At 36.1% G+C, this 23,098-nt stretch overlaps 1 protein-coding gene across 1 annotated transcript; it reads right to left on the reverse strand.

The window, feature by feature from the left end:
- Positions 1-12,023: 12,023 nt before the first annotated feature.
- LOC137576740 (uncharacterized) lies at positions 12,024-13,551 on the reverse strand. The gene is made up of 2 exons (XM_068290005.1): positions 13,109-13,551; positions 12,024-13,050 (listed from the first exon to the last, which is right to left on the reverse strand). Exons 1-2 carry the CDS (start codon positions 13,440-13,442, stop codon positions 12,077-12,079), a joined length of 1,308 nt encoding a protein of 435 aa, XP_068146106.1. The 5' UTR covers positions 13,443-13,551; the 3' UTR covers positions 12,024-12,076.
- Between the last annotated feature and the right edge of the window lie 9,547 nt (positions 13,552-23,098).

Raw genomic sequence — 23,098 nt, forward strand, 5'->3', positions numbered from 1 at the left:
CCAAAAAGTTAACTTGAACTTAAAATAAAAGTTTTAGCCTCTTTTTTCTCTGCTCAACGGAGACGTGGGCAGTGTAAGGGAGTGGCTTGGTGGCTCAGTTCGGTTCGTTTTGGTTTCGTGCTTAATTTTTTTTTTTTTTTTTTGCTTTTTTTTTTTTGCAACGTTCCACAAAGTCAAATATCATAAAGTTCGCTACGCCTTTTTGCATATTTTATTTGCGCTTATTTCAACTCCCCGCTCATTCATTCTACTACTCTCTCCACGACTCACACACACACAGAGAGAGAAAAAGAAAAAAGTTTTTTGGTTTTATGCCATTGAGTTCCCTCTGCTTTCAGTTTTGCAGCTTCTGTCAAGGTTTTCGGCTTTGGCATCGTCTCTCTCTTTTGCAACAATTAAATTATTCAACCGAAATTTGTTGAAGACCCCGAAAAGTCACGCGCACTTGACGGCAACAACAGCGGGCTAAAACTTAGTTTTGTTGTTGTTATTGTTGTTGTTGGCCATGATGATGTAGTTGTTGTTGTTGTTGCCTCTGTGTCTTTTATGCTAGGTTCGGTTCAGGTTTTATTTTCCAAATGAAATGAGTTTGAAGTGCATTTGGCGGCGGTCGCTGAAGTTGTTGCTTTTGTTGCTGTTCCTCTTCTGGTTACGCCCTGTTTTAGAAATGGGCGTGCCTGCAACTTTTCACAACGGCCTGCAGCAGCAGAAATTTTTTTCCAGTATTTTTATTTCTTTTATTTTTCTGGTTTTTTGGTTTTGTTTTGGTTTGTATTAAGCATTTTAATGGAAAAGTTTTGCAGTTGAAGGCGCTTCTCCAAATGATATTTTAAAAGCTTTCGCAACCAAAAAGTTGAAAACCAATTAAACAATTTGTGAGTTTTTATAGCAAATAAAATAATATTTTTTTTGTTTTTTATTTCTTAAATTTATTGTTTTACTTGCTTTGCTAAATTTTCGTGATATACTTCATGGAATGTTTATCAAAATTTTAATGTATTTGTTTGATTAGTTAGATCGAAATAAAATACAAATTTGTAGATACAGAGATCGGACACAGAAATGGATTTTATATATAGTATTTGCTAGTCCTAAGCAAACCCCAATAGTTGATAATAGTTTGAAAATTTTCTTTGAAACCTTTGAGGACTACTTCGTTAAAGGGTCATTGAAAAAAAAATCCTTGACTAAGTTTTTGATTTTCAGCTATAAATAATTGCAACTGTTCTCTTTGACAGATTTGGTTTAATGAAAAGTTTCTGTAAAATCTGATTAGACATCAGAAGCTGCTTCCGTGTGTGTGTGTCTTCAATTACTAAATATTTTCTTAGCTTTTTTTTGTCACTTTTTTCTTTACGGGGAATTCACTTGGCTTCTTTTTTCACTTGCTTTCTTTTAAGTCTTTGGCGTTCCCACTTTCATTGAACTCGCAATCTGATGCTGTCTTTGAGAGCCCCACATGACTGTGTGTGTGTGTGTGTCGCTCGACTTTTTCTTCTGGCCTTTCTCTTAGTTGCATTGCACTTTGACAGTCTTCTCATACTCTTGTTTCTCTTTTCTTGCAGAGACTTTGGCCTAATGGAGCAACGTGTTTGTAGGCCTCTTAGCACTATCTGCAAACCTTTTACACCTTTAAGCCGCTTTAAGCATCCTGTGCGATGGCATATTTAACAGATTGATTTTGCTGTTGTTATTATTGTCGATGCTTTGGCTATTGCTATTGTTATGTCCTTTTATTCAGTTCGGTTCATTGTTCGATTGGATAGTAAAATAAAATTAACTTTATTTGCACATTTAATTTATGCTCTTCATTAAAACTTTAAGTCGGCTTTATTTATGTGGAAATTAATATTAATATTATTATGTATGTTTGTACATACATACAGTATATGTATAATGTAAATATGTACAAATACATCTACTATATACATATGTATGTATGTGTATGTACGTACATTTTATGGACAATAACATTGTTGTTATTGGATTGAATTGGCCAGTTGCCGATAGCCGTCGTCTGCTGTCGTATAAATCGCACTCAATAAAGCATATACAAGGCATAAATTATATTTTTATATTACTCTCTCAGACAGAAGCGGTATGAGAGCGAGGCATAGAGAAGGAAAGGAGGGAGAGCAAGGGATGGAAGTTGGTAGAATGATTAATGGAGGGGCAATAAGGAGGAAAGAAATTAAATCTCTTGAAACTTTAATGCAATTTGAGCCACTTGCCGCTGCTGTTGCTGCTGATGCTGGTAGCAATTTCTATTTTTAATTGTATTATTGGCCAAATAACCAGCAACGAAGGCAACGCCAACAACAACAACAAGAACAACAATCAACAACAACTCTTGTATTCAACAGTCAAAGTCCAAAAAATTAATGAGCGCAATAAACATTTTAAGTGGAATTGTTTGGTGAAGTTGTTAATTTTTAGTGCAATTTATTTTTTGGCAAGTGTAATAAAATTGTTTTGAAATTGGCAAAAAGAGATAGAGAGAGATAGAGGGAAAGAGAGGAATGCTAGAAACAGAGTTGGCAGGATGAGACGGTGCGATAGACAGGCTAGCGAGAATTGAAGTAACTCCCATTTCCCCATTTTGCCCCTTTCTAAGTATTGGTATCATAAATAATCAGTTTACAAGTAAGTTACGCAGTTAATTTCTTTGCGCCTCTTGTTTCCTGGCCTTTTAAACTAATTTCCCCAAAGATTTTTGCCATTGTCTGTTACCCAAGGTCCCAGGCACGCAGCAGTATATACCTTCGACCCTCGCACATGCCGCACCAACAGCTCAACTCTTCACGATGCGTTAGTTATTCTATAAGCTAAGCACGACACCTGCCGAGCCATTTTCGGTCTAGTTTTGTGCACAACAAAATTATTAATATTTTATTTTCCCCAAGTTCGGACTGCTTTGCTCTCTCTTTCCCTCTCAATTCTTTCTATCATTCATCCATCGCTATCTCTCTCGTTCTCTCCACTCACGACTTTCTTTTTAGTCTCCCGCTCTGCTTCTCTTTGTTGCTTGTCTTCCATTTGGTATTGCATACTTGATGGGGCTTTCATCTCGTTAAGTGCTTAAAGCCTTTCCGTATGCTGACCGTGCTGGGAAGTCATACATAGCTCCATCGTCCACTTTCCCTTGCTCACTCTAACCCTCTTGTAGTATGGGAGGGTGTCTGTGTGCTTGTGCATATATATGTGTATATTGGTCAAGTTTCCTGTCATAATTGTACAATCTGGTTTTGGGCGTTTATAGCATTAGCGGTTAGCAATTTGTGAGCGCAACTCCTACAGGTTATTGAATGGTTCTTTAAGTTGCTGCTTAGCTTGATTCCTCGATTCAAACACATTTCTTGTAGCATAATAATTAATGAATAGCTTTAAAAGTTTTATCTTTTAAAATAAAATAACAAGCGAATGCTGATAAAAGTACTTGAAATGCAGCAACTTTAATCGCAAGGAAAAGATTAACTATTTTCATGTAGCTAAATTTAACTGAAGTAGAAGTAATATCCCCATGGAGTTTATTTCTCCACTGTTTTTGGAAATATTTTTGAAAAACTTAAAATATTCATAGTAAATGAATGTAGGTTAACAAATTATATTTATTGGAGTTTAGAGTTTTAGATGGTTAATGATGAAATGAGCAAGTTATTTAGTTTTAACTCTGAGAACACAGGACATAATAAGAAGTTCCCTTTAGCTAAATAGCTGACTTTAGCTGATACATAAATACGTAATGGGAAATTTATTTTCAAATTCGAAAAGTAGAAACATTTATTATCAAATCTTAACAACAAAAAAAGTTTTTCATGGTCAATGTAAAATAATTTAAAATGCCTTATCAATCCTAAACTATTTTTAAAGATTTTTAAACAGTTCTAAAATTTCTTATTGTAGTTATTCTTGTAAATTCAAGAAAATGAATCTTATTTTAGAATACTTTTACATATCAAGTGATCTTTTTTAAATGTTATTTACTACTACTCTTTAGTAAGAATTTCTTTTTAAAGCATCATCAGCTTTTTTTTTATTAATCATAAAATGGAAGAAACAAAATTTCAGGAAGTTTTTCCATTCTTATTTATTTTGTTTTTGTGGACAAGTTGAAAACTTGTTTTTTTTTTTTTGTTTTTTGCCAATGGAAGTAAAGAAGTCTTTTGTTGACATTATAAGCCAGTCGACTGGCACTTATCTTACAATGTCGAACTCGTATGAATTTATGAATGTATAAAAATAATACATTAAAACCCTCGCTTTCTGCTCTTACTCCCATATACGAAATCATTTTCATACATATGCAAAGGGGCAAATGCAGTTACCTGTGCATAAATGCATGCCGAGCACGTTAAACATTCGAGAGGTTTTTTATACGCCTCATAAGTATGAAGCTTTAAAAATTAACAGAGGAAAAAATAAAATATGGCTGGGAGTAGTGGCATGACGGGGGTGAGGAGGAACGGATGGATGATGTATATAGTAGTGTAGCGGTACCAAAATAAAAACAGCGAATATTTAAATGTATAATGAGCAGCTGAAAGCTTTTTAATGGCTTTTCAATTAGATGAGGTCAGAGGTAGTAGATGCGAATGAGAAGCGTACCAGGAGTTGTGTTCGTGGGGGTGTGGATTGTGGGAGCGGCTGCTCTATATGCTATTATGTGTATACAATATTATGCTTAATTATACACAAGTCCTCTTGGCCGGGCTGTGCATTTCATTAGAATTAACTAAAGCCAACTTTCAGAACCTAAACACACGCACACACACACACACATAGAGTCTGAGTTCGAGTCAGAATGTACACTAACTGCGATTTAAAAGCTCTCACATGTTGCACAAAACGAATTCTGAAGAGAACGCTGAAAAGTATGCCAACAAAAAACAAGCTGTGCTGAAAATTCTTTTGTAAATATTTTCTTTTGCCAACAATTTGTTGTTATTCGAAGCATTTTACAACTGCGGCAACTGTGGCTTAAATGAATTTCGGTTCTTCAGGTTTGATTTCTTAGTATTTCAATTTCAAGTGATTTTCCAATGCAGGAATGCAGATTTAAAATTTATTTTATAAATGAAACGAAATTGCTTTTAGCTCAAATACATTTATCCACCTTGTGCTCTGTCATCTCTCTCTCCCCGAGTCTTTCTCTCTTTTCGCATGTCTAATCAGCAAGTTTGATAAAATTACATTTATCAAAGGCAAACAAAGCGTTAAACAAATTACGCTTCTTTTTACAACTAATCAAAAGTAATCACTTTGCCAAAAAGACAAATAAAAAGTGCGCCAAAAAAGAAAATTTTCTTTCCCTTTTTGCCTGACACAAGCACAACGAGCGGGGTAAAAAGTAATGGAACATGGAAAAAAATCTGCTGGCACAACAATCACAGAGACATTTGCCGCCTATCAAACTTTCCATACATACAACTTCGACAAACAAAATCATGATAAATGAACCAACAAACAAAGAACGTAAAGACAAAAACACAACGCCCAAATAAAGGAAACGGAGAAATTGGGTGTGGCAGCAGGATTTCAGGCAGATGAAGGGAGGAGGCGGTGGCTAGGAAATTAGCTTCACACACAAAGTAAAACACAGAAGGGCTGAAAGTGCGCGCTCGCTGATTGAAAGAGTTTTGTATGCAAATTTCTTTGACAAAACTCCATGACAAATTAGCCAGCAGTCGAAGTTCACATGGAAATTTCGCTCTCTATATATGTGAATTCAAAGAGATTGTTTTATGTGTTGCCTAATACTCGTAATTATCGCAAGTTATTACAAAGCTAATTACTTTGTAACCCCCCGCTTCGTGCCATCTACATTCTCTTGGACACATTTGCAATTATTTTGCACAATTTGCCGCAGAACATTTCAAATTTTCTGTCTGCATAGAGACCAAAGAGACACGACCAATATTTTATGCATGTAGCTATCACACCGCATATTCACGCATTCACAGCATTGGTTTTGACCAAATTAAAATTCATACGAGTGGCAGAGTGTTTATATGGGAAAACCCCCGAAATTGTTTGTCGCATAAACAATTTATCGATTATTATGCATTAAAAGCGAATTAACGAATTGTCTATACACAAGTTTGGAACAGAGATCATTCAATATTAAATGAACTCATTTATATGCTGATACAAGTTGCCAAAAAACTTTGCCTGGCTCCTTTATGGCAGTTTTCTTAGCTTAGCATGAACATATCCTCAGTGATTCTATGTTTTTAATTCAAGTTTCAGCAGGGAATGAAAAACAAATGGAAAAACAAAAAAGATCATGTGTTATTGTAGTTGAATTTCTATTGGGTGTTTATCTTAAAAGTATGAAAGCTTCCAACCATTTAACTGTGTGATATATTAAAGGATATTTATTAAACCATTATTTCAAATCAAATTGATAAATGAACTTGATGCAAAATTTGTGAAACCTCACAGAGAGCTTAAAAAGATGAAATTACCGAAAGTATAGGAAAAGCATTTTAGGTACTTAAGGTTACATCTAACTGCACAGGATAAGAAGATAGAAGAAACAAAAAAAGGTCTTGAGAATCTACAACAGCTACATATGAAAAAACTTCTTTAAAGTGTGCTACCAATTTAGGTTTATCCAGACGAACAGCACTTATTAGCCATAAGTTTCTACAAAAGTAAATATTTCAGTTTTAATTTAAGCATTTCCAATTGAATTATTTCCATATTCCTTTGTGTATTTCTGTATGTAGGCGAATGTAGATATATATTTACAGAGATGGTCATTAGCAACACTTCAACAGCTGAAGGATTCACAGCCCCACAAGTCCATCAATTAAGCACAATCAAAAAGCTTCTTCGACTTTGACCCAAGTCAAGTCAAATCAAATTGTATATAGATAGACAGACACAAAGACCATGCCCACGCCCTAAATTCACACCCAAAAGGCATATACGGTCGTTACCTTGGACTGAGCCTTAATGATTGAAATGTATTCAATTGTTTGATTGACTCACTGACTGAATGACTGGGCATGGTCAAGTCAAGTCCGACCGTTACGGTCTGTTCTGTTCTGTTCTGTTCTGTTCTGGTCTGGTCCGGTATCGTCTGACTCGTGACTACAATGCATGATTAATGACTCGGACAAGGGCTGCGAATTAAAAAATTATTCAAACCAAATTTGTTTGTGAAATGTAAAATGCTAGGCATCATCATTATAATCATCATTATCATCATCATCATAGTCGTTGTCATCGTTATCGTCATCGGCATCGTTATCCTTATTGTCAATGGAAAACCAATTATGTGGGAGGAGGTCGCGTAGGTGGCACTGTCTGTCTGTCTGTTTAGCATTTGTCAATCATTAATCAAACAATTTATGTTAATTGAATTGACGGCGATTTATGGCAATTTTTCAATCAGAATTCTCCTTCCTCTCTATTCCTCTCTTTCTCCATTTTGGTCTTCTCTTCTATCTCTATTTTTTTTTTCAAGCATTTTCAGTGCGCCAGCTCGAAATGTCCTTTATACATATATATGGTTTATGCATAAAAAATGATGATGATGATGATAATGGCGATTGCTCGCTGTGACAATAAAATGTCTGCAGTGCACACACACGGCGTACACACACACACACACACATATATACCCATTTAGGGCTGCCTGCTGGAATAAGTATAAGCGCTTTAGCAGTTCCCATGTATTTTATAGTCAAAGCGAACACTGCAATTGACCCACTTAACTGCAAAAATGAGAATGCGGAGCCAAGAATCTATCTCTTCTCGATGGGGTTTCCTCCCTCGATGTATAAAGTCCCTTATTTAATAACCGAAATTGCATAAAATGATCGATTCAAAACCACAAATTAAAGTTAGTAATGGATTTATTCAGTCAGTTGAATACTTTTCTTTCAGGTAAGCCCCCGCCTCAGTTATTGCCAAGAAACGGCTAAATATTTTAAAAATTGAATGACCAAACTTCCGATTTACTCACATGTAACGAATGCTTGGCACATACAGCACCCACAGCCAGATATTTAGTTAGCTTGATTACAGAGACCAAATGTGATATAAGGCACCTTAAACAAACAAAAACAAAGCCATATTTGACCACGCTGTGATTCCAAGATAATGGGTGAAAGTGGCAAAGGCTGTGGGAGGAGCAGCACAGTTGATGGGAGTATGTAAGTGCCTTGCGGTCATCTTGGCACGTGCCATAAAATATGCAGGCAAACGGCCACACAAAGTTGTCTGTAATGTCTTGCCATGTTGAAAATTATGTCCATTTGGAAGCATTATTTGATGAGAAACTAGACTGAATTGTAATGTGATTACATAGTAACCTGTGGCTTGAACTTTACAAGACACATAACACCGTTTGCTGAGATATTATAATTTCGCAAAAACTGTTTATTTTTCTTCTTCTTTTTTTGGCAAATATCGTTGTATTCACGAAGTGAAAGAGTGTTATATTTATTTTTGTATGTTTAAATATGCTTTTGGTCTTGATATTTCTACAAATTCACTGGAGAACGCGTTCTTGAAGTATTATTGATTTAAACTTAATTGAAAAGCGATTAACATCAAAAAGAAGACAAATCAGTTGTATTCTTAATACGATTTTTTAAGAGACTAACAATATTTATAGTACAAGATGCTAGAGTAAAGTCGAATCGAATTAATTTGAAGCGTGGCGACGACGCTTGCCGTTCCCTGAGATTTGTTATCCACTTAACTAATTGGAAGTATTTATTTGCCATGTGTCCAGAATTCACAAGAATATGTTATAAAGTCTTTGTTGCTCTTAATATTCTTTAAAAATTTGCTTCATATACTATTGTAGAACTGTTGGTGTTATGACCGTGTCCAGGCCGCCGGCGTTTGTGGTACCACAAAAACCGCAGCCAAAACAAGCCAGAGACACGCTTGTACCCAACTACAGGGACCTGGGTATACTCATATGTACATACATATGTACAAATTCGTGTGAGTGTATGGCAAATGGGAGCCTTCCCCTTAGAGCATTCGTCCTGTTGAGGTTTTTGTTGCACTCTTTCGCCGCACACATTTCGTTTGCGCACTCAATGTGTTTGACTATCCTATGAAGTTAACTTGTTAGTTCTGTTCGACATTGTTGCTTATTGTCATGTCTTTAGTATACTTTTTTTTGGGGGGTTTTTGCAAGTTGAAATTCTTTATAATGCCTTCTGTTAAATGATAAATGTTTCTGTGGGTTTTCGTGCCAGGGCATAAAAACTTTAAAATGATCATAAAAATGCAGACAAAATCCTTTGATTTGTGTGCGTGTATGCCCAATGCTTAAATTGCTTAATCCCAGCACGCAATGCGCCTCTTGACCCAATTTTTAATCACTTTTCAAGCACACATGCTCCACCTCTGGCATAAATTTGTGTCTTAAAACTTGCCATTGGCCAAAGGCAAAAGTTTTGAGCTGCACGTTGTAAGCCGGGCCAGTGGGCCAACAGCAGCTCTCACCGGGCGACAGAAATGAAGCTTAAACCAAAAAGGTAAGCAAATTTGCAAAAAAACAAGCTTACTGGAGATGAATCATGAACGTGAGGAAAAGAAAAAATAAATAAATTTTATAATTTGATAATAAAATTAACTAACTTAAACTTAAACTTGTTATACAACATAATTCAGATACAATTAGTTTATTTGTTTTTATCTTTAATATAATAGGATCCATAAAATTCCATATTGTGATTTAAAGTTTAAAATTTATTAACAAATGTTTTAAAATATCCAATATATAGAATTATTTCCAAGTGTAGACCTTTAGGTAGTCGAAACTGTGTGTCAGTAGCTCTTCTAACTCTCACTTTGTCATCTCTAAATTTGTGTTGCACTTGCTGAGGTCCTAAAGGTAATTTTGTGCTAAAAATTTTCTAAATTTCTGACAAACACACGGAGCGATGGGACAGGCCTGGCCAGGCCAATTGTTGTTGCTGTGGGTGCAAAAAGTTTAACAATAATAAGCAAATGCCCCAAAACCCCCTCCCCGAAAAAATGACAACGAACAAAGGCAAATGGCATGTTGTTGTTGTTGTTGCTGCTGCTGCTGCTGTTGTCTTTCGTTTACTACTCCGAGTACAAATGCTACTAAAAACCTACCAAAAAATGTTTTTGTTGTTGTTTTTTGTTACTGTAGTTGTTACTGCAAATACGATTAAATATGGCAAAAGTTGTGCGTACACACACACACGTCGACCATTTTATTTAGATTGCGCAACAAAGCCAACAACAACAGCAACAATAACAAGCTTGAGGGTGTCATGGGGCCTCAAAAAATGGTTTTTGCCATTGTTATTTTTGTTGTTGTTGTTGTTGTGGCTAACAAGGCCAACACATGTTTCTGTGGCAAGGGAGCCAAAAGCACAGCAATTCTGTTAACAATTTTATTATTAAAATGATGTCAGTGTGGAAGTGTGCACATACTGTATATGTGGGTCGGTGTAAGTGTATCTGTCTCAGTTACACAACAATTTTCAATTGCCCTCAAAAGCATTAGTGGCTTAATTTTAACCTAAAGCCATTGAAAGTATTTAAGATTTCGAGTGACATAACAAATGTGTAATCTAAACCTATTTCAAAATCAGTTGATTAGGATAAATTGATGAAAAAGAAATGACCACAAGAATTCAGAAATTGGGAGAGCATACCATAGAGTTGATAAAAGTATTGCTGATAATAAAATATAATAAAATTATGGGAACAAGATGAATCGAGATTTGAAGGCAAAGTTATAAATAAGTTATTGGTTGCATATTTCTAGCAAACATGTCGTATGAGTAATTTGTCCTGAGTCATAACTCTTATGAATCTCTTTAGTTTAAGTTTATAAACTAAAACCCAGTTTATGTACTCACTTTCAGAAAGTCTTTAAGATCTTTGTTTATGTGTGTGTAATGCTTAGAAAAATTTTATTTAATACTTGTTTGCTGAAGTATGTAGTTTGCCTTGCATCGTCTATGTATAGTTAAATGTTCCTTAGACATTTCTATTGTTGACATTTATTTGCACAATAAACGCAAGGCAGCTCGAATTGCATGGGTTGAGACGATGTGCAGTGGCAGCAGCATTCAATAAAACGTTTGGAAATATTACGGGAACACTCGCCCACTCCCACACACACACACACACACACACACACACACACACACTTGCACTCAAGCATTATATATAGTCACGGGGATCGGGAACTCGACAAAATGAAATGAAATGAAAGAAGCGCACAGAAATATGCAATTTCACCTCAATCACAGTTGTAAAAACAAACAAACAATGGAAAAGTGCTCAGCAGGGGTTAGTGGATGGCGCCCATAAACCGCCCCCATTGAACCCCTATCCACACTTTTGCCGATGCACCAAAAATTGAAGGAGCCATATGAGCTACATGCTGGCTGATTCAGTTTGCATCTACAACACACACACACACACATTCTCCCCGCATCATTTTGCCAAGTGAGCGAAAATGCAAAAAAAAAGAAAAAAATGAGAAAAATGCAATAAGTAAAATGTTATAACTGCTTCTAGCAAAAGACCTGGCAGGAAATACACGACAAGCGGAAGAAGATATAGAGCCAAGATTATGTGCAGGTGAAGAGAAAGGAATCGATAACAGATTTTTGCATTACATATAGAAAAAGAGGCAGACGGAAAAACTTACACTTTCTGTACCTAATGTTGAATTTACATGCCTGAATTAAGAAGAGAAGAGAAAGACTAGAATTAGTCAACTGAATTTTCAACTTAATAAACTCATAACTTTTTGTTGGAGATTATCTTAATAAATGTAATCACAATCATAAACCAATTCTTAACACTCTTTTGGAGAGAATGTTTGAAATAATAATAAAACATTTAACACTTTCTCTTTAAGTTAACATCGTCGAAAATACTTTTTACTATTACAGTTTGAATCCAATTTTACACAATATATCTGACATTCTACAAGTAATCAGCAAAATAAATGCCTAATTAACAAGTACGAAATTACATTCAAAGAAATTAAACGTTTAGGATACAAATATAACCAAAATATTCTTGGAAACAAAATACAGAATCGACTTCAAAACTAATCGCAGAAAATATCAAACTTTTTCAATATCTCATAGTGACGTGGCATTTGGAGATCACCGGGCTGGGGCTCCAGTTGGAGCAACTGTTCAATGCTATAACGTTTAATGACTTTGACATTGCCACCAAGATGATTGCGTCGAGTTGAATTTGGCTTTGCGACAAAAATGCCGGCATGAGTAAGATTGCCACGTCTGGTCTCTCCGGCTAAAACCAGGCCAGGAGGTACATATTTAGGGGAGTAGCTAAGAGATTGAATGCCAGGCAACATAAAATGATTCGAACTCGAGGTCGTGGTATATCGCTGGGATGGATTTTGATTGTCCGAATGACCTTGAGTGCTGACACTATGCTTCTTTCCATTATTTTCCTTATTCTCGCGATTCTCCTTAGTCGTTTTGGCCATTTTCATTTTGCATTGCTCATCCCACTCCTTGACCGTGGGTATATATCGCTTGGGTATCTTATTTTTAGTAGTTGTAGTAGCTGGATTTTTGCTCTCGATCACTATAAATGAAGCTGGATCAGGCCCACTGCGCTGGTGACTTTCTTTGTGCATCTCCTTGAGGACTAATTCAATACGACTTCGCTTGGCAATGCGCAATCGATTGACACGATCACGTTCTACTGAATTAAAGTTCACCGGCGAGCGTGTGAGATGAATAATTGGTTGCTTATTCGCATCAGTTTTTATAGATGAAACCACACTCTTGAGTGGCACTAAGGGCTCACGCATGCGACGCTGTTCGACAAGTTTAATAGCTTCCAAAGCCACTTTCCGTTCATTTTCGCGTCGCTTAACTTCGGACTCATCAACCAATTCCTTAGGCTGATTTACATTGGGTGATTTCACTTTTGGTTCAGATTTTGTATCACTTCCTACCGATTCTTTTTCCTTCTTAGGGCGCTTCGTGCCTGAAACTATCAGATATTCCTCGGCACCCATTGAGATAACGTGTGGATTACGAGCAGCTAAAGGATATTAAAAAGAAAAGCTCAAATACTCAAAAGTTCTATGAAGAGTTCTTACTTCCTGGATTATCGGGCCGCATTTGAGACCTTGGGAATCCCTTCCATGGCAATGTTAACTTGGCTTTATTATTTGCCTCATCAAAGGATTCAAAATGGCGCTTTAACTTTCCGAAATCCACAGTTTCCTTAGGCTCTTCCAATTGTTTGGAGAGCGGTACAAATTCTGTTGCATGCGCATTAAGCTTTCCATGTGTCACATTAGTCCTCCATTTCATCCCCCATTCACGTCTGGTTTTTACTTTATCGCCAAACTCTTCCTCTATGTTGCCAATGTCTGGCAATGGAGACTTAAGAATCTGCAAGAGGGCTTTACTTTTGATCAAATTATGCATTTTCAAAAAAAAAAAGTTTCTATTGTTTGTTGTTTTGTAAGAGCAATATAATTTCAGTTGTTAACCGAGTCGTTAGTTATATAGTAGTAAAGATATATTTCTAAATGAATATGACTTTTAAATACTGTGTACTGAGATGGAGTTCAATAGACACTATTATTTTTTTATCTATTGATGTTGTTATTGAATGTCAGAAATTTGTACTACGGCTATTATTTGTAAACATACGGGTTGTCGGTTGTAATTTGAAATCCGTTTTTGCAGACTCGGTATATAGTATATGTGGAAATGGGTCGAGAGACGAGAAGTGGTCGATTGTACTGAACCAGTTCAGAGGTGCATAATTTAAAGTTTATCAACGATATCGATGACAAACCATCGATATCAATTGAGAAAAGAGTTTTATGGCGTCAAGTTGTGTCGACCGGTGGTGTTCCTCGTGGCTGCTCGAATAAGAAGAGTGTAGTTATGCGGTAATTAAGTGATAAATGTATAAAGAAATAATGTTGAATAAAACTGATTGATTGTGAGAAAAAACGGCCTAGAAATTCGGGAGGAAAAAGTGGGATTGCACTAACAGTCCCACAAATTGGTGTCAGAAATGGAATTGCACTAACAGTCCCACACATACATATATGTAAATATGTGGTACTTTTCTGACCACCGCATTGCATCTTAAGCTCTATCAATAAACCTTGACTACGATTATGGACAAAATGGTTTTTGGTTGGTCAAGATTATGAACTGCAAAGTTGACCTTATATACGTTTTGGATAATTTAGATCCATGTGAAGGTTTGTTCTAAAAGCTAAAAGCGTTTGTCTAAAGAAAGAGAGAAAGTCTGTGTGTGTGTGTGAGGAGCTTAACTCACGCACAAGCGTTTACTTTTAGTGACACTGACGTTGTAGCCCTTTTATGGTTCAAAGCAGCCACAAACCACGCCCATACACGCACGCTCTATGAAGGCTGATGCCTCTGGTGCATTAGACATGTGGCACACGTAAACACTTAGCCAGAGGAGAAAAAAAAAAGGATTAACTGAAAAAGGCGGACAATGACATGGTGCCACAAGCAGGAGCACTAGCATGAGGATGCGGATACCAAGGATGTGGTCAGCGTAACATACACTCATGATATTTAACAGGTACTTGCAGATTTACTTAATTTTTCAGCTGGTAGATTGCATTTGTGCACTCTGCACTAGGATACCTGGCGTGAGTTTAGAACTAATTTAAGTCAAAAATCATTTGCCAAACGGGTCACGAAATGGCTCAGTATTGTCCAGTTTTCTCTACGTTATTTCTAGCATCGAAAGGGTGACATGTACAGGTTCATAATGTGCGCTAATGTGCATGCATAATACAAACGAGTGAAAAGGCAACACACACGTGCCACACACATACACACTCACACTGTCGCCTGCACCCTCAGACAACAAGGACACGAAACAGGCAATTTAACAAGCCATCAACGTTGATGGTGCCGACAATGATGTTGATGATGACGCCGTGCCTAGGCAATAATAAAACCAACACATCCAACAACATTGACAACTCAGCAATATGCCCTGAAGCCTGACTACAAGGAGTTTTCGACAATTTACAAACAACTTTTGCAGGAATAGAAATTAAATTTCTTTGAAATAATAATTGTTCTTTGCATAGTAGGCAATCATTTCTATATTTCAGCAAAAACTTTTACGTAGCGGAAACCAAAAATTAAATCAATTCAAGGTGATTTCTGTGCATTTCCATCTCACGTCTTTGGCCAACGATTCGCTCTACTTGTTCAACTTTTTTGGCTTATGTTGATGATCACGTAGTGCCCCATAAAATCTAAAAAGGAAAAAAAAATGAAACGCATAACGTTCAAAACTTTAACCATCAAAGCGCATGAAATATTTATATTACGTATACGTCATGTGACATTTCACTTGGTCCACCTATAAGTAGCTTAATTAGAGTGACAAACTGTTCGCCAATTGAGAGTTGGCTCCAAAAGCATTTAACATTGTGCAAACTTGCGGATTTTAATCCAGCTTTACACATTCATGGACCATCACTAGCATCAACAACAAAGTCAAGTCCAGTTGTGGAGCCCATGAACTGTCAGAATGACTAAAGCTGCTTTCCTAGCCGCAAAGTGCCCCACATACTTCTGCTTCCTCTTTTTGTCTTTGTTTCAATGGATGAATTTTTAAAATATTTTCTGAAGCAGTTTACGAACATGTAAGTATATAAGTAAAAGATAAAGAAAATAATCGTTGATTTTTTCGCCTCCGACCTTAAGAGAATTGCAAGGGGTTTATCTTCTACCAGAAAACCGAAATGGGCGAAAAATAATACTAAATGGCATGCGTAGAGTATATCTATAAGATATTTCAAATGTTATTGAGAATAATATTTTTTTATTTTGGTTTTTACGGTATTTTTGCCGTAGTAATTTTAAAAAACAACATCTAGTTATATTCTCCATGGATAAGTAGTAAGGTGCAATTATGTTTTTACAAGTTTTAACAAAGTTAATAAAAAAAAATGTATTTATAGAGAAACTTATTTTGTTTACCAGAAATAATGGATATTTCAAAGTCTTACCTCGATATCGAATTCAATTTTTCGCAACTTTCGCAGCAGTTTTACCGTCTTGCTTGTGCTGCATGCACAAAAGCCAGGAAATTGAATAAAATTGCCATGTTATGATTATGGAAAGGAAGTCTGCTGCAAGTAAAAGAGGTGAAAAACGTCGAAGAGGTGTGCAGTGGGAGGGCTCGAAAGAGCAAGGCATATAGTTTTTACAACTCTTAACCATCGTTTAAGTGCGTTCAACCACTAAAGGAAAACGTTTATTGTAAAGTGAATGTGTTCTTAATTAGCAGATGCTGGGAATTTATCTGTGAGATACGGGTACGTAGATATACACAGGGCCTGGAGTAAAATATCTTTGAATTATATAATGAACTTGTACGATTCCCTGGGTATCCGGATTTATGAAGTTACCAGTTTTAAGATTTTTGCGGCGTAAAAAGTAGTCTTGTTTTTAGTGAACATCTAACTATATGTTCTGAAGTCAAAGCTTCATTGACAAATATTTTGTTGAATAAAAATGAGAATTGGCATGATATTTAAACAAATTTTGAGTTCCTTAATCACTGAAGACAGTTTTGTTGCGAGGTGAGTTTGGACCCTAATTAAAAACAATTTTTAAGTAAGCTTACTTGCTCCCTTCAGTAAACAGTTGTGATATCGTAAGCTGTGGTTAATTCAGCCAGTTTCTTATGAATTTGTTCTACACTGTGCACTAAGAATAGAAACACGACTGTTCAAAAAATATCTCATGTAGGAGAAAGAATCCTTTGGGTGCCTTGATTTTCTTTGGAAGTCTGAAAGTAAAAATTGATACTTCATGCTTCTTTGTACAAAATCCATTTTTTGACATTACTTAAAGCAATACCCTAACAGTAAAAATATTTGTTGAAAATGAATTTTTGTACCTAAATGCGTACGAAAAAGGGTTTTGCGGCTACAAGTGCTATTATATTGCTGAAGTGTAATCCTTACAGGGATTACTCGGGTTATTGTACATTTGACTTTAAGGTACGTACTACTGTTCTCCTCACTATTACCCATAAAAGCTGATCCCTAATCCCATATCTGCTTGCGCCAAGAAAATAGACTTTAATTATAGCCAAGTTTTTTTCAACAAAACATGATGCGAGATCCTTTTGCAGGATTCCATGCAGTCATTTTGTCATACTCAGTCAACTTAAATGCTACCCCAATGTGCATAAAATAAATGTCAAGAAGGCGAAAGCTATTTAGTTTTCAGATTTTTGTATTTTCCTGATGACTTATTTGATTTTATTAGGCCGAAATATAAACTGAATGTCACGTTTCATATGATATTCTTTTCAACCATTTGTCTTTCACATTTAATTGATAAGTTATTGCCTATGCAACTTTATTGTCTTGCCTTCATGTATACAGAACTTTCTGGCATTGTAGTCTTCAATTTCAGGCATCTCTTAACCCCTTAACTAACTGATAATTATAATGAGACACAGTTGACAGGGAAAATAATTTGTTGTTGGTCCTGCTGTTTTGTGGTTGCCCTCTGTCAGCAATGCTGTTGCTGCTGTCAATTATTGCGTGTGTAAGGAGGACTATGTTGAGGTTGGACAATGATTTTATTATAATTATTATTTTTATTATTATTATTCCAACTCAGCAGGAGACGAAAATAAAATGAAAATAAAACATTAAATTTCGTTGACATTTTGCTACTGCATTGTGTTTTTTTTTTCTTTTTTCGTTGTTTTTGTTTTAATTTTATTAAACAACAGCAGGCACTTTACACATCAATAACGTAGCCATTTCAGGATTCGCTTTTTCGACTCGATGCGATATAAATTTGCAGCAACAAAAGCTGGACATACGACCAGGAGGAGCCACGGATCCCTGCGGGGCCCTGAGCGTTAAAATATTGACATGTGGCACGGTTGGGCGGAAGAACGGCAGCAGCAAGTGGAGGGAGTTTTTGGCAAAAGGGACGATGAGTATCACAAGAGGCAAAACCACGAGCAGACATTTGTTGTTGCTGCCGCTGCTGCTGCTGCTGCTGGTGTTGTTACATTTGTTGTTTTTGTTGGTCCGCAGCCGCGCAAATAAAGCGTAAAATTGTGTTTTTTCGCATTGTTTGTTGTATGTTGTGCAAAAAAAAAAAAAAAGAAAAACAATGTGGAAGGAGAAAAATACCCTGCAAAAAAACAAACAATCAAATGCATTTCACTCGCTATATATTAATTTTATATAATTGTATGTGTGTGTATATGAGTGAGATTGTGAATGTGTATGTGTTAAAATGACCTTTGGCTTTTATTGTCGCTAGCAACCCTTCCATTTGGTGTGCTTCCTACTCTTCATTTGTTTATGTTGCAGCCTCAAGCTGTTGCGTTAATTGCATATTTAAATTTATGCTGTTAATTGTCGCCCAAACCCCAAGGACGATTCATTCGCCTTTTAACTTATACATACATACATTGGCAGCCAATTCCCCATTCAGTCTGATGGACTGCATCAGAACGATAGACGGAGGTATGAAGTTTATACATTGCCGGCTGCAGGAGACACATTAAATGCGTGGAAATGTCCGCTTAAAAGGCACATTTAATACAACACTCGAATGTACTTCGGTTGGGCGATAACTATGGACAATTATTTTTAAAGACTACCTCAGAATGCTGCCGTTAAAAGAACTCGAAAATTTATAACATGTTAACTGAATTTCATTAATTCATTTTGATGTAAATTTCTGAAGAAGTTAAATGGAACCTCAACTTTAAATATACGATTACAACTGAATATCACTATCCTCTTAGAAGGAGTTCCAAAGATTTCACAATATTGTTTATATTACTTAATATAAATAAAAAAAAATAAACATTTTTATTTAAATATATATGTAGGTACTTTTAGTTTAAAAAAACCACAAGGTAATTGATATCAAACAGTTTTCCTTTCCTTGTTCAAAGTAATCCTTTCTTGGGCTTTCAGCAGTATATAATCTTAAAGGATTAACTTGCTTGGTCATTCTGTCAGTGCAACTTAATGATTTTCCTATAAAAAAATAACAAATCTTTGTTTAATTTCAACTAAATAAGTTTCAACGAGTAGATAATCCTAAAATGGCCCACTTGTTAGCTACTTTTGTGTGGTAAATACTAATAACCTTGGAAGACCACAAATTTATATGGGAACGAACCGAAGGCATAATGAAACTAATTTTAGATTTTTCGGGCTAAAATCAGAACTAAAATTATACACTCTTACTTTAATAAGCTAAATTAGCCATCTCGATGTTGGATCTAAATGAAATAATTCAAACTATTGAAATTTACATAACACGTTGATTACAGTTTCATCCTGTTATGTTTCCATTTCAACACATAAACTCACTCCATTGATCAGGGTTTTAATTAGAATTCATTGCAAAAGGTTTGGGCAAAACAAAACTTTATTCAACTGCTGCTCGAAATGAATGTTCTTAAACACCTTTCGAACAGCTTGTTGAAATGTTGCTTCGTAACAAGATTCCTTGTACAAATCCCTTAGGCTCTTTCATTCCATATAATACTAGGCACATTTACCATTTACAGTAAACTAGAGCAAGTAACTATGCAACAATTAGTACAACTAGTTCAATTGCTATTGGTATAGCATTTCATCAGGCAGCTCATCGACAATGGACTCCATTCTATTCTCCTTCCATCTCTCTCTGCGTGTCCTAGTGTCCAAGTCAAAGGAGTATGGAATAGCAAATTCGAATTTTGCCACTTGCCAGCTGCTAAGCTCTATTTCGTTTTTCCTTCTACATTTTTTTTTTCCTTTTTATTTGTTTGTTAATTTTTTAAATACCCTCTTACCGCTTTGGTCGGTCCACAGAAACATCTTGTACATTCTCGTACATTGTGCACAGCAATTTCCATTAATTTTGTGTGCAACTCAACTGAAACGTAAATGAACAAAGGAGCTTCTGGTTGCCTTCAGGTGCACACAGCGATTGAACAACCAAGAAGGGTATCTAAGGGCAGTGGATTGGGAAATGAATAAGGAAGGGGGCAGGAAAGAAATGTTTGCCATTGATAAAATTTACTAAGCCAAAGGCATCTCTGTACAAGCTTCACAGTTGAGAGAAGGCCGCCCAAGGGTGTCTTAGTACCACAAGGAGCACAAGCTATCAGCGGCATCGGGTGTTGATTGTGCTAAATAACTGCACAACAATGGCCTAAGTACGTTGATAGAAAAGTAATGAAACAGGGCCAGTCTCCAAGTCTCGCAGTCTAATGGCAATGCGAGGCGGCATGTGCCGGGCAAAGTCTTGATTGGTTGCCCAACAAAGGCTAATTCGCTGGCTGGCTGCACTAGCAATAATTGGTAAAAGTCAGAGCTAAGAAGAATACAAAAAATCAAAGTGAATACACTCACCATACTGACTTTTCGATACTCTAACAAATTTACTTTAAATTTTTTATAAAACTATTGGCAAGACTTAAACATTTTCAAATTTAATTTGTTTATCACAACAGTTCTAAATTGAATTGCATAATAAGCATTAGACGACAAGTTGAGTTATATTAAAACCTCAACTAATTTAGAATTTTATCTCTCATAATTCTAATTTAATTTCCAAAATTGTAATTACAATAATGACACTTATATTAAACTATTTATCTTGTAGAATCTTTTCATTGCAATTAATAAAACTTCTTTGGATTAAAAAAATGTTTGTACTCGATCATAGTTAGTGCATAGATATCCAACATAACACGAAGAAAATCGAAAAACAAAAGACGAAAATTGTGTAAAGTGGTTTTATGGGGCAACAAAATAGAAAAATAGGATTTACCACACACACACACACACACAACATACACACATATACACTGTAGAGGAGAGACGAGGACGATTGGGCAGCCACAGACTTAGGAGATTGAGAGAAAGAAGAATTTGGACTTGTACTGGACGCCTTAAGGTTAAAGCGAAGATTGCAGCAGCGGCTCAAATGGATTTACGTGTTGCGAATTTTAATTAAACGATAAAAAAGGCAACACCAGACGTACCGCCACCCGTACGTACCCATTGCCATCCTTTTCTATAACCCAAGGCTTCTTAGCCGCCTTGGACCCAGCACTTTCCACTCTTGGAATGAATGACCAGAGCGCACTGCGTGTGCTTAGTAAAAATTTATGGCCATCTCAAGAGGAGAGAGGAAAATAGATAGATGTACATACACACATATATAGAGAGTGAGGGAGAAAGAGAGAAGGGAATGGGAGCTAACAATATGAGTAGCAGCATCATTTGGTCTCCAGGATGACTCTTCGCTTGCTCTGCCATTGCCTTTGCTGACGATGTAAAATTTAATTTACGAGCTTGTATTTTCAATATGCCTGGGCACTTGGCTCCATTCTTAAAAGTGATTAACATTAAATCATATACATGGGGTTCGGGTCATATCTTTGGCAGCCACCTGACCACAGAACAACCACAAGACGAAAGGTAGCTAGCTCCCCGCCACAAACAATTACATTTTCTTCACGCACGTACGATTTTTCGCACACAATTTTCACCTGGCGGCATAGATTCAGTCAAAATAAAAAAAAGGGCAAGAGCATCATAATGGAGAGAGTCCGAAAAGGAAGGGATCTGAAGGGTAAGAAAGGAAGGAAGGAAGGAAAAGCATTTACAGCTACGCACTTTGTTTGCTAATTTTCACGATTCACGGCTTATCAACGAGCAGCCGCTGCCATTAGCATGACCCCCATTGACACTTGCAGCTGGACCAGAACCTCTCATTCTTGGCCAGGTTATGGGGTACTGGTACCTCACCCCGCATCGGAGGGTCGTGAACTTTTAGCAATTTGTTTGATTTCGCGCTTATTGGACTTTGCGTTTTGCATAAGCAATAAACATAAATTATCGACCACAGAGAGGGAGAAATTTGCTGGTCAGTGGCTGGAGCAGAAGTAGCTGGGGTATGGGCCCGACACTGCTGACATTTATTTATGCTCATAAGTCATTCAAATAGGGCCAAGTCAATAAGCGGTAGGGGCATGGCTAACACAGGCAAAGTGTGCTATTGGCTGTATGGAAATGTATAAAATTCTAGAGTCTGGCGAGTAGATTTCAAAATTAAATTGCAGATAAAACATAAACTAAGCAAAAATAAGTAAATGGTTGTGATTAGCATCTGTAGTTTAAGTTCAATGCAAATCCATGCAGAATCTTTCACAATTCAGAGAAATTAAATACGAAAACACCAAAACCTTCCCCTTATCCGTATTGGAATTCAACCAATATATAAAATATTTTTACAATTTTTAACTGTTTCATTGAAGTGTGAGGAGTTATTGCAAGAATATAAAACTTTTTACGTGTGAAATTTGGCTTCCGAAATAATTTAAATATTCAATTGGTTATTTAATTTATGCATGCGCCACTTTTAATTTATTTATATTAATAGTAATCAAATTGAAATTAAATTGATTTCACAGAGCAGCAACAAATTTAATTAGTTAACTCACACAAAAAGCTTCGCATCAGAATTTAGCATGAAAATTGTTAAGGCGGGAGGATGAAGGATAAAAACCGCCACTTAGCAGCCTCGTGTTCACATTTTAAGCGAATTAAAATGTGAAAATCCGTTATGCTTAGAGCCAAAATCAAAAGGCTTAACGTCATCGAGCCGAGAGTCGGCCAAAAGTTGCATCGATATCAAACATGGTATGGGTCCAAACACAAAAAACTTCACTCAAAACACACACACACACATGGAACACAATTTTCCAGACCTTTACGTTTTTGTTTTTGCTGCCGCTCGACTGATATGTGACCCTCTCACACATATGTACATACATACATACATGGAGCACTTTCTAACTGCTTAAAATATTTTGTTGAAGCTTAACAAAAAGAAAAAAACAGGAAAAAAATCAAACGAAAACCCGAAAGTTAGCCTCACTTCTTGCTCTTCAAACGGTTTTCAAGCGATTTAAAAAAAAAAAAAAAAAAAAAAAAAGAAATTTTTGTGACTTTAATAAATTCGACCTCTTTATACCCTAACAAAAATTTGATTTATTTAAAAAAGGTTTACTAAAACAA

Source organism: Drosophila tropicalis, unplaced genomic scaffold, assembly GCF_018151085.1.
Source record: "Drosophila tropicalis isolate 14030-0801.00 unplaced genomic scaffold, ASM1815108v1 contig_1187, whole genome shotgun sequence".
NCBI classification, from domain to species: Eukaryota; Metazoa; Arthropoda; class Insecta; order Diptera; family Drosophilidae; genus Drosophila; species Drosophila tropicalis.

Bases quoted from the DNA above. Each gene is read 5' to 3' on its own strand.
- LOC137576740 (XM_068290005.1), bottom strand. From the start codon at position 13,442: ATGCATAATTTGATCAAAAGTAAAGCCCTCTTGCAGATTCTTAAGTCT. The intron at 13,051-13,108 runs GTAAGAACTCTT...AATATCCTTTAG, and splicing joins GCGGCCCGATAATCCAGGAA to CTGCTCGTAATCCACACGTT.